Raw genomic sequence first — 12,536 nt, 5'->3', positions numbered from 1 at the left:
TAGCTCTGCTGCTGAGCTAGTGAGGAGAAGAAGAAATCAACATTTCTTCTTCTAATGTGTGAAGAAGAAATGTTGATTCTCTTTAATTTTCTTTATTTTGCATTTAAAAATAGTTAAATGTGCCCCAAAATTCCATCCTTGTCCCCCCCACACACACACACTCATGCTTCTCCTTTGTTTATTTTTTTATACCCACTGGCCTCTCTTTGCAACTAATGATCATGAAAAGCACTCCCATTTGTCTCTCCTGCCTCCTCATCCTGTTTTTGTGCTTTCAGCTGAGAAACTGGACAGCTGATGTGTAAAGCGAGTTATTAGTGCCAGAATAAAATCAGCAAACACTTAGAACAGATTAAGCAGATGTTTTTCCAGATGATCGATTGTTGTAGGAAATACCATAAACACTTATTTTCAAAAATATATATTTAATAACTATCAGTTTAGACAAGACGAACTGCAAAATACTGCATAGCTGATTTTGTTGGCTTAAATATTTCAGGAGCATATAGATGCACACTTTGCATGTCAATAATATATTCAGACAGCTATATAACAGTAATATCACCATTGCACAACATTTTCCCTAATTTACATTTCAAACCCTTTATATAACATGCTATATTTAAATACAGGCTTAGTCAGATTATGCTAATTTAAGTTATCAGAAGAAATGACAGTCTGCTTTCTTCAAACAAAGTCCACAATTAATTTTTTTTATTCAATATGCATTTTTTTTTAAATCACGCTTGTTAGTGTGTTTTCTTTGAACAGTGCCAGCTAGCACAATCATGAAGGTGCTTAGTCAGGCACAGAAACGATAGTAGTCTCCTTCAAATTAAAAGCTGCTTTTGTCAAACATTCATTGTTGATCGTTGCTGTGTTACACAACTACATTGCTGAACTTCTGCTGCCCACACCATGTTTTGTCTTTGACAGCTTTAATAAATAAAAACTTGTATAAACTATAGTTGGAAAGATAATAAAAACAAACTTGGTTGAAACCTGAAGGGAGCTGACCTTTTAACATCCAAGTAAAAACAAAGAAAATGCCACCAGAACTCACAAGAACCCCACAACGGCTCTTAATGGAAGTTTTAGGTGTGTCTTTCCTCTGGTGTTGTTACAAAGTTCTTCTTTAAATCTCCACTGCTAACATTTAGAACATTTAGAAGTAAGATGTTGACCAGTGTATAATTTAAATTTATGCAGCATACGTATTTTAATGTTTCAATTCATCTTGAATTGGATGCATTGAACATTTTGTTCATGAGTAGTAAGACTGTTTGCTCATCATTGAAGGTTGCTGTGCTGCTTCCTTTACTGTCAGTACGTTTACTGTTTTCCTGTCCACCTCACCTTTCTTGTCCTTCTACTGCATTGAAACCAACTTAAGAAAAGACTGGGATCTGTTGACAGGTTCTGTCATTCTCACTGAAAATGCTGGTCAGTCTCTGTGTCTCTAAGAGGCTCCCACTCTATCCAACATTGTGTTCAACATGTCATCACAACAACGTTACTCCATTAATCCATTTATAACCATTCTTAGGAGTATTGGACTGAGAAGTAGTTTTTATGAAAAACACAACAAAACTTGAAGAAACTATTTGTAGCTCCAGAGTTGAATCTCTGTCCAGTTGTGTAAATGTTTCTGTCTATGTATCCATCTGTTTCTGTCCATTTATCCATCAATTCCTCAGTTTGTCCACAACTCTCTGTTCAATCATTTCTCCCTCACTCTGCCACACAGATGTAGATTAGATGTATAGTTATTGTGTACTGAGACAAATGTTGAAAAAAAAATTAGGGAGGTATCCTATATTATTTTTAGGTCCTAATTGTAGTTTTCTGCCTTCGTGGTGTTTTCAATAGGCCTTTGTTTCTTTTCTGCACAGATGTGTAACATTCACCTGTAGAAACTGAACTAAAGGTTTTGTTACAGACCAGCCACACTTACACTCCCTCATATCACTCATCCATAACTTATTGGCCCTCTTACCCTTTCACCCCCACGTCACTTCTTTTACTCTCTTGATTTGTAGCACAGAGGAAAAGTCGATCTCCCAAATGCTTTAACTCTCTCCCAATAAATGATTCAAAAGTTGTAGTTTTCTACCAAGTGAGGAGCATTCTTTAGTTTTGCAGTGTGCCATTGCTTCTTGTTCTACTGTTTGTGCTCTGTGCAGATGAATCCAAGAAGGATTCTTGGACCTGGGGTTGTCAGTTGTTTAGCTCATGAGTAAAATACTTGACATAGCGTCTAAGAGAGAAAGTTGTGTCCTCGGAGGCAGGAAGAAAGAATACAAAAAAGTAGACGGCAGTGCAGGCACTTTAGCAGGACCTTGGGTGCAGTACACACACACACACAATAAGTCCTTTGTACTGTCTCTCCATGGGTGCTGTAGGGTGCGGTATGCCTTGTTAACTATGCCAGCTAGCATGGGGCCTGTCCCCCTAAGCTGGCTACAGAGTCTCTTGGGATGAGATCTGCCACAATGTATTTCTTTCCAACTGTTTCTCTTGCTTTGTGTCTTTTCGTTTTGGCCCCTTTTTTAAAAAAATATTTTGTAAAGTGTATCAGACTCATTGAAACTAGATGGATAACATCTCAATTGTCATGCTTAGTCCAGATTTTCAGTTGGATTTAGATTTGGGCTTTGACTGGGCGATGAATAGTTTTTCGCTATTAATCAAATTTTTGCCTTTTGAAGACTTTATTAATTTTTTTTTCACCAATGAACTCGATGGGTTTCCATATTTCAGAGTGATGTCAGCATGCTCAGGGCCGCTATCTTGTTTGACGAGCATGTTTTAAGACGCTTTTCTGGTAAAATTGTCCTTTTTTGCTAGTATTATGCGTCTATTCTTGTAATTTATCAAATTATCTTATAACCTGGGCTAATACCCTACCTAGAAATGATTGGGGGAAAAAAAGCTACATTTTGAATACATATTCTGTATTCTGTTGAAGCTCCATTCATGTTCCCATCAACTCCAGTTTGCCTGTGTGTGCTGAAGGAAAAGCCCCCTCACAGCGGTGATACCATGATGTTGTGACTGCCATGTTTTACAGTCAATATGACCTTAAAGTTAATGGGTGTTTTATTTAGGGGTTTCTGGATAAAGAAGGCTGAATATATAGATATTTTGCAGCATTTTGTCTGTTTGACAGCATCATCTGCAGAAAGAAAAATGCAGTGAATGAACAACATATGTCATTATTTACTAAAGAAATAGGCAAAATGGGAGAATTTGCTTTAATTCTCAAGAATTTACACTGATTCTTAATTTGGATGCTTGTATATGTTTAGACGCTGTTATTCTCATCTGAAGGGAATGAGTATAACTGATTTAATTTCAAAAGCATCAATTCTAAATCTTCAAAATAACAAGGGTATTTTTTATGCTTCTCTCTGGTGATCCTAAAATTTGAAAAAAAACTGCTAAAAATAGTTATAGTTGAGAAGAAAGTATAGATAAAAGTATATTCAAAGGTAAGGGATATTCTGTGGGAAGAATTCAGAGGTGGTTTGAGTCGGTGCATGTGACTGAGAGCGTTTGAAAAGAGGTTTCCCAGTTCCAGGCTGAACACAGGCTGTAACTGGTACGGGCTGATCAGACAAGCCAACACCTGATTCACAGAATCTCTCCTTGTCTTATGGAGAAGTCCAGCCTTCACCCAGGAAACAGCCTACTGAGACAAAAAAAAGTTATTTATGTAATTTAATAAAAACAAGAGGAGGGGTTTTGGTTCTTTTGCCATATTTGAGTTTATACTTCTCGTTGACTTAATCCCATTTGACACATAGTTACTAAGATGTTCTGTTTTTTTTTTTGTTTTTCCCCACCAGAAAAAAGCCAAAGGTGAAGAACTGTTTGAGCAGATCATGTACCATTTGGACATTGTAGAGAAAGACTACTTTGGACTGCGCTTCATGGACTCTGCACAGGTTCCGGTAAGAACTGCGATACAGTCTTCATTAGTGGAGCAACTAGGACAAGAAAAACATCAATTCAGGACTGATCTAATGCATATTAACAGTATTATCATTGTTGTATTTCTTGGTCAAATGTTTGATTTCTTTCCAAATTATTCGCTCATCTGTACAAAGGTCTAATCCTCTTCCCTTTCAGTGAACGGGTTAAAGGGATTGGTTAAGGGAGATTTGTCAGCGCTGGCCGTTACGCTGTCCTGTTACACAAACTGTTTTAAGTCAGTGACCCTGTTCCTTTAACAGAAACTCTGCAAAGCCACTGAATTAGTGGGAGCCAGCAGAGGGAGAGATGAATGCAGGAGAAGGGCGGAGAGCATGTTTAAGTTGAGAGAGTGTGGGAGAGGGAGGATGAGGAATGTGGGGGAGAGGAAACTAGAAAGTACTGCAAGTTCCTCTGTTATCTGTCTTAACCCGTCGTTCTGTCTGCCTCCATTTTTACGAAGCCATGACTCGGTCTCCTTCATTGTTTGTCACTCATCCACCCTGAACATTAGGTCATTTTTCAATTAGTTAATGTATTTAAATTTTTTATTTCTAGTAAAATAGTTGTCACATAGTTATCAGGTCTTATACCAAGTGTAGAAAAGTTAGAATTTCAAATCTTTAATTATTTCTGACACAATTCTTATGTTTTTCTGGTGTTGTTTTAAGAAATATTCAAGAATCTGCTTTCAATCTTCACATATATCTGATTGTAAAAAACAGGGACAGTCCTGATGTAGAAACTAGGGCTGTTGTAAACGAATATTTTAGTAATCGAGTAATCTATCGATTATTCTTACGATTAATCGAGTAATCGGATAAAAAAAATTATAAAATGAAATATTGGTAAATCTGGCATAATACTGGTGTTACAATCAGATATCAATATCAGTCCAATTTTTCATATTTGAGCATCCCTAACAGTTGCTTTATTGTAGTTTAGAAAACTAACCTGTAACAATAACAGCTCACTTTCTAAGTTAACCAGAAGAAAAGTTATAGAAAAATCTGAAATTATATTGAATTTAATAACAAAGAGGCAGGCTCACAAATATGCTTATAAAAAATGTCTACAATCCAGCTTTTAGTTTATGTATTCATCTTCAGTGAGTTTAATAGATTAATTAAACTCACCTTGCCACCTAACCTGTCACGCTTTGGGTTTGAAAATACGGGAAATGCCGCCTGGAGTGGGAGGAGAGGGCGAATGAACGAACGTAAGATGGGGTGGAGGGGAGGAAATAGACCAGCGGACTGACGAACCGTTAGACCGGGGGACGAACACGGGGGGAAGCAATACGGGATATTTACGACACCTTCACTGGTCACTCAGAAACTCATCTACCAGCCATGTACGATGCGCTCCGCCACCCGTTTCTTCAGACCGGGATATGAAATTTATTGTGCGGTTCGTCGGTAAAGCTACATTTACACGGTAAGCATCAGCTACTCAGCCGCCCGCCCTGTTCAGGCTATCCGCTCACCTCAGCGCTCTTCCCGCCGTTCGCTTTCAACCAGCAGCCCCGGAGGAGAAATGCTGCCGTACTCCAGGCTTTCCCCCAGTCATTTTAAGGATGCTTATTGGTTCCCCAAAAACGATAAAAAGTCGGGCATTATCATCTATCAATAAAATCCCCACGGGCCAATCTTGAAGATTGGACTTTATGCCGCTGAGACTTAGCTTTTGTCAACAACTCAGAGGCGGAAGTGAGAGCTCCGCGCAACGCAAATGAAGTCCCGGCCGGAACACGGTGCGCTAACTAATAAAACATAAATTAACGAAGCTTCGAGGCAGGTAAATTTTCCTCGAGGAATTTTAGTAATCGAGGTACTCAAATCATTCGAGGAATCGTTTCAGCCCTAGTAGAAACTAAAACATCTTCATCAGAACGACAGTTAGAGCTGCACAATATATTAAAAGGCTATTAGTAAATCAATCAGAATGTGCTAAGTAATATTTGTAAAGGACTGCAATAATTGGGAGGCATATTTCAACATGCATATGCACAATTCATGGCAGTAATACATCTGGCTGGTTGAGTTCCACTCTGATTTATGTAGATTTTAATGAACTGGATGCTAAAGCTCAGTTAGTGGTTAGGACATCAAGTGCCGTTGTAATCAAAGTTGCATGTTTTCCAATGGAAACAATATGTAAATGTTACTGGTGGTATGATTAAACTGTTATTGACAGCTTTATTTTTGTAGCAGTTTTTGTTTTAACATTCGAACTGCGGCTGCATTTTTCAGACCTCATGTTGCCTTCCACCACACCATCTCTTTTTGATCTGCGTTAGTGAATGAGGATGTTGCTTCCTAAAACATTTTATGACCTTCTTCTTTTTGCATTGTTAAGCGTGTTGACAGTTCCTCAACATGTAGTTGCTGGGGATGGGTTTAGAATCTTTAAAAATATACATGTATAATTTAAAGCTGTTACAGTTTCAGTCCATCTCAGCAAACAACCTTAATGAGGTTTAGAAACAAGGATTTGGTGCACAAGTTTGAAAATTTGGATTTTCTCTTATGGACATGTGATAAAATGGATAAAATATATACATAGGTTAAAATATATACAAAAAACAACTAATATTTGAAAAGCCATTAACACATTGCCGAAATGCCACACACCTTTTGTACCCATCAACAAATTTTGGACAAAATTGTGTTTGGAGTTTTGCCAGTTCTTCCTGCTGGAATTGGTAGAGTTCATTTATACTGGTTTGCTTTCTGGAACCAACCAAACCTCTAGCTCTAGTCCTTAAATTTTCATGAGATCTTTGGTCAGAAGCCTTCTATAAACATCTAATCATATAATCTTCTGCGTCCATTCCAAAACTCCATATGATGGATCTCTTGGTGCATTGTCCTGTTAGAATTAGAAATGAGGAACTACCATAGTTCAAGCTTGTCATTAACTTAACTGACAATGAGCAGACTGAGAAAGAAGCTCTCGGTGCAAAATAGAGAACCTGTTTCGCTGCTATTGGTGCATTGCACAAGTTGGAAGAATGCTCCAAACTTATTAGTGCACTGTAAATCAACAGCTAGAGGTTTGAAACATGGAAACGACTAACTATTGCAACAATACAGTGATCCCAAATACTATCAACATTGTTTTTAGTGTTTCTTAAACAATGGTGTTCCAATAGCCCTGACTATAACATGGTTTGTGAATTTTTGAAGCTGTCTTTTTCAACTAAACCTAGTTGAAAATATTTTCTTTTCTATCGTTTTCTTGTTTGTTTCAGCATTGGCTCGACGTCACCAAAAGTATCAAAAAGCAAGTAAAAAGTAAGTATTATTGTACCATTCACAATGCTAACATTAACAATTATTCCTGTTTTAATCATCAATTGATTTAACAGTTAAACATCACACTGTCACTAAGCTGATATTTTGGTCCATTTGAACTTAGTTGGTCCACCATACTGCCTTCACATGAGAGTCAAATTCTACTCTTCGGAACCGAACAACCTACATGAAGAACTCACCAGGTAAGTAAAGGGAAGCAGTTAAAAAAAACAAATGGCAGATTGATTAATTATAGTTACAAGGATAATTTGATAGAAAAATTTATTTTACCTATACATTCATATCCAAAAGCATGAAAATTTTTCATTTTCATTCTTTTGTTCTTTTTTCTTCATTACTCCATCTTAGTTCATTATTCCTATATGGCAGATTGTACATCTTGATGTTCCTCAGTAATGGAACCACTTGTTACACTATTTGTCAAAATATTTTCACCACTCTATCATTTGATTCACTGTGTTCAATTTATAAGTTGTGTAAAATAGTCAGTCACCGAAAACTTAAAATGGCATTCCACAAGGAAAAGTTATTTTAAACCAAAATAGTTAAATTATTTATTCTCTTTATGTTAGTAAAATCTCTATTTGTCAGACATTATATTAGTCAATAGATTTGCCAGAGATCACAGTGACTCCTTGTCTTATTTAACATGGAGTTCCTCATCCAACATAAAATATTATTTGATTCTGTGTTCCCAGCTATCATGTTGGGTAAAATTATTCTAACCGTAATCAGATCTCATGCCTTTGTTTAGGCCATCCATCACCGTGTTTATGTTGTCCGTCTTTCAGATACCTTTTTGTGTTACAGTTGAAGCAAGACCTCCTCAGTGGCAAGTATGTGATATATTTATGTATTTATTTATTTTTTTTATTTTTTTGACAATAACATAGAAGAAAATGAGAAGAAAGAAGATTTAAATCACTTTGTTCTACTCTTTATCTCTTAATTGTTCTGGTTGTTCCACTTAGTTGTCCTGATGGTTCACAAGCCAAAAATATAAGCTGTTACACCATACAGGTTTTCATAAACACCTTTTTAAACCTGAAAAAAAAAAGGCGTTAAACTCTCCTAAGCTTTGTTTATCGGTGATTTTTTTTTTTCAGTCATGTCTGTTTTACAATGTTATAAGTCAAAATTATTCCTCACTGTTACTGATGAGAGAAACATATTTGACTTTTTGGATTGTGAGTTCCTCAAAGTCCTTTTTGGCCTTGTAATTGTAAAGCAGCAGTGCCATGTAAAATTTACATTTTGGAGCAGAGCTATTTTAGCAATTAGTGCCATTATTAGACTTTTACAGTAAACCCTCTCCAATATTTGATTTTTAGGCTTGAATGTCCATTTGACACAGCGGTGGAGTTGGCTGCCTTCTCTTTACAGGGTAAGTACAGCTACGTTTTTGTTCTTTATAGTAAATTCTTGATCTTTGTGGTAAAAAAGCAGGACTGCTGTATATTGAATTGTATTCATCATCGCAATACCAGTGTGTGTAAGATCGCAAATGCAAAAGACTGCTTCTCATCACATAAATAATTTTTATGTATAACTGCTTAACAAAGAGAAGTAACGATGCTCAGATGTATTTTTTTCCAGCCTCTGCCAACTAAACAGCCTCAGTCCAGCTGAATAGAACTCACTTAGAGCCAAAAATGTTACCTGCCCTGTAGGAAAAAGACAATTCCTAGTAAATATCCACAGATGTAATTTTAAAAGAAACATTGTTTTTCTATTTTTTGTTTTTTTATAATAAAGAAAAAACATAAAACTTTTCCAGAAAATATGTTTGCAAAAAATAATGTAAGAAAAAAAAGGAAAATGTAAGTAGTTTTCAACCTTATGATAAGAAAAAGCAAATCTCTTTTCTTATATTACTGATATAAGAAGCAAATATTTAGTGATTTGCTTGTGGAAATTCAATGCAATTATTCCATGAAAAAAAAAGAAAAACTGTTAATACTTATCTATATTCAAAAATATTAGTCAGTTCTTTATCGTTTTCACATTTTCAGCTAAAATTTGTAAGATCCATTGAGGAATGTCCAAAGAACTACCTGTGGCTTCAGTCCCCTGCTCTAGTCTTCAAACTTTAGGAAATATTTCATTTTTTGAGAGTCATTTCTTGTTTCTCTTGTCTTAGAACATTTGCATATGAAGTACCTGCTTTCCATTCAAGGCCAACTTCAGTCAGAAGAACTCTTGGAATAGTTTATATTAAAACAAGCACATGTTATTACATATGTAGGAAAACATTCAAATATTCCAATTAAATTTAGTCTTTGTTATAATTATTAATACACAATGTGCTGAAACCTAAAATGTAAAAAAGCTGACTTTGCACTGTTGCACCCTTCTTTGCTGTTAAGTACTTGGTAGTTTCAGTAAAATTTTGTCTCATCAGGGTTCTTACCTGATTATCCAAATAATACAATTTGTACAACAGCGACAATGTTCCTTGAATCCAACCTTTTTTTTTTTTTTTTCTTTTTTTTTTAAGAGTAAACCAGCCTTCATTCTTTCACCTAAAAGAGTGATTTCATAAGCTGTAAAAAAAAGTCAATCACTGGAGACGTTTATGGAATGGCATTGCGTGCGCAGACTCTTGGATGGACGTGCTTACACATACATAGCTAGTTTTGGGTTAAGTGCCAGCTCATTAGTGTTCAGTCCTCTTCAGAGGCCCCCTAATCCAACACCCTCTCTGCTTTCTCTCTTTCCCTCAGTCAGTCTTTTTTCTACCTTTTTTCTGTTTTTTCCCCTCAGTGTTACTCAGGGCCAAAAGTTTAAATGAGTATATCGGATATGCCTGTCAATTAGTGTGCTTTGTTTTGCTTTGTATCTTCTTAAATCACAAGTACTTGTCTGCTTTTTTTTGTTTGTTTTTTTCAGCTGAATTAGGTGACTGTGACCCACTGGAACATAATCTGGACTTGGTGTCAGAATTTCGGTTCATTCCAGAGCAGACGGAGGATATGGAGCTTGCTATCTACAATACATGGAAGGAGTGCAGGTATTCATTTAACTGAGACTGAATTTAGAAGAAAATAGATCTCTAAACAGTTTAGGACAAATATTTCTTTCAGAATTAAATTTCCCTCATTCTGTACTTTTACACTTTGTAAGTTTTTTTTTTTTGTTTCTTTCCATTTCTTTTGTGGCTCATCCAATTTCATGCTTTCTTTTTCAGAGGTCAGACACCTGCACTGGCTGAAATTAACTACCTAAATAAAGCAAAGTGGTTGGAAATGTACGGAGTGGACATGCATATGGTCAAGGTGAATAATATTTGGCTTGATTAAGAATATCTAAGCAATTAATTGTGCAGAAGAAACATTAATAATCATCCATGGTCTGTTTAGGCAAGAGATGGTAATGAGTACAGCCTGGGTTTAACTCCTACTGGAGTTCTGGTGTTTGAAGGTCAAACTAAGATCGGACTCTTCTTCTGGTATGTTTAGTTATCACATAGTGTATATATTCTTTTGTTTTGCTCATTTTTCCTACAAGTTCTAAATCTGATTTTATGTTTTTGTTTTCCCTGTTGTAGGCCCAAGATAACTCGTCTGGATTTCAAGAAGAGCAAACTGACCCTGGTAGTGGTGGAGGACGATGACCAGGTGAACCGAAACTATCACCCAGATGACAGAAATGTACATCTACCTACACATTAGTCAAGTGCCAAACCAACAGTCTCTTATGGTCACACAAGGCGTATTGCAACAATCGGACCTGGGATTTTCCAAGGGGTTTTGCTGACGTGGATTTGTGTTCTCTCGTTTTTTAGGCGAGAGAAGAGGATACTTACAGGATTAAAACCCGCTGTTCTAGCTAAAAGCCTCTGATCATTTAAGGTGCTTTCAAAGGGAGAGAAAGTTTGTAAAACCTACAGATATTAGCCATTTCAAACATATCAAAGCCTGAGTTATCATTTTGAAGAAAGAGAAACCAATTTCATAAATCTTAAAATTTTACCAAATTTCAGGTCCTTCAAATAAATGATGTTCATCTTAATTTAGAGATTATTTTTTTCCTTTTACAGGAAGCTTTTTTTTCTGTAAATATGTTCTGGAATATGTGAGCCGTAAAACGTGTTACAATGTTATGGAGGAAAAAAATCAACTACTGTAATAATACTGTAAAACAGAGACAAAGAGTCTGTTTATGTCCATCCAGGGGGTCTTTGAGTGAGGTTAATAAAGAAACCTGCCCTCTCTGGTATTTCTGGTATGCACAGTCGCCCCCACCTCGTTCTCTGTCACACACACATGCACACATCACACAGAAGTTCAATTTCAGCTTGAAAACCTCCTCCTTTCTGCAGTTAGACTGCTGAGCAAATTAAACAATATTGTCACACTAGCTTGTTCTCAGTTCAGCTATTCACCTTTTATTTAGTGAAATATCGAAGGGTGGCATTCATATTTTTGGTTTTGCTTTCCAAATCAGAATATACAATGCTAAAGTTAACAAAGCTTTACATAAAAAGAACTGAAACATTTTCATCAAACTTTGTTGTTTTCCAAGAATGTTGGTAAATTCATAAGTATGTTAATTTTTACTTGGTAATCAGTTTTTAATCTGGTTGTGTTTCTAAGATGTCTTTACATGGTGAGTCAGCATTCTAACTCTGAAATAAATCTCGTGATTTCTGTCTGAGTGAGGCTGACTCCCAGCTCGTTGTTAGCCCTAAGCCATTGTTCAGCAGGTTCATACTGAAAACAAGTAATGCACCAGTTATTTCTGCAAAGTAGGGGGAGGACAAAAAAGGTTTGCCTTAGTTTTAAGTGACACACATAGAAATAAAGGAGTATTAGCTGTGCTTCAGTAAGAGCACAGTAAAATTTACTATTATTTCAGAATTAAAATATATTTTCAGTTGATGCAAATATACTAATATTTACCTTAAAGTAGTATAAAGAATGGTAACATTCTCATCATCTTTAATGAGGTCAAAAAATATTACGATTATTTCTTAGTTATACAGTATAGATTTTTTTTGTTTGCCATCACTGTTTTCATAAAAATATTCAATATATTGTCAATATACCCATTATATTAAAATACAGTTGAGTATATATCAGTAGCTTACATATAAAATAATAAAATGAATGTAGAAATTAGATTATATGGATGGATTGGACTGAAATTATGCATAAATGGAAAGTAGAAGATGTCTGTGAAGTTATAGGCTTAACCTGCTGGAGGACAAACAGACAAGTTTTCCTCAGAGATAAGATGACCTAAGCT

At 35.9% G+C, this 12,536-nt stretch overlaps 1 protein-coding gene across 6 annotated transcripts in view; it reads left to right on the top strand.

Annotated features, from left to right (window-relative positions):
- Window positions 1–12,536, top strand: part of epb41l5 (erythrocyte membrane protein band 4.1 like 5) — a 33,730-nt gene that overhangs the window by 3,601 nt on the left and 17,593 nt on the right. For 4 of the 6 annotated variants that reach the window (XM_088002298.1, XM_088002304.1, XM_088002303.1 and 1 more), the window contains exons 3-11: window positions 3,849–3,953; window positions 7,226–7,268; window positions 7,393–7,471; window positions 8,081–8,125; window positions 8,621–8,673; window positions 10,179–10,299; window positions 10,477–10,564; window positions 10,649–10,737; window positions 10,837–10,939. In XM_088002298.1, coding sequence (XP_087858424.1) covers window positions 3,849–3,953; window positions 7,226–7,268; window positions 7,393–7,471; window positions 8,081–8,125; window positions 8,621–8,673; window positions 10,179–10,299; window positions 10,477–10,564; window positions 10,649–10,737; window positions 10,837–10,939 — 726 coding nt within the window. The remainder of the gene's footprint in view (window positions 1–3,848; window positions 3,954–7,225; window positions 7,269–7,392; window positions 7,472–8,080; window positions 8,126–8,620; window positions 8,674–10,178; window positions 10,300–10,476; window positions 10,565–10,648; window positions 10,738–10,836; window positions 10,940–12,536) is intronic. The other 2 variants (XM_088002302.1, XM_088002299.1) reach the window with 1 other exon arrangement.

This window comes from Poecilia mexicana, unplaced genomic scaffold, assembly GCF_051168715.1.
Source record: "Poecilia mexicana isolate PSO_F unplaced genomic scaffold, ASM5116871v1 scaffold_2, whole genome shotgun sequence".
NCBI lineage: Eukaryota > Metazoa > Chordata > Actinopteri > Cyprinodontiformes > Poeciliidae > Poecilia > Poecilia mexicana.
The sequence above is the reverse complement of the archived record's forward strand: the minus strand, read 5'-3'. Positions and strand labels throughout refer to the sequence as shown.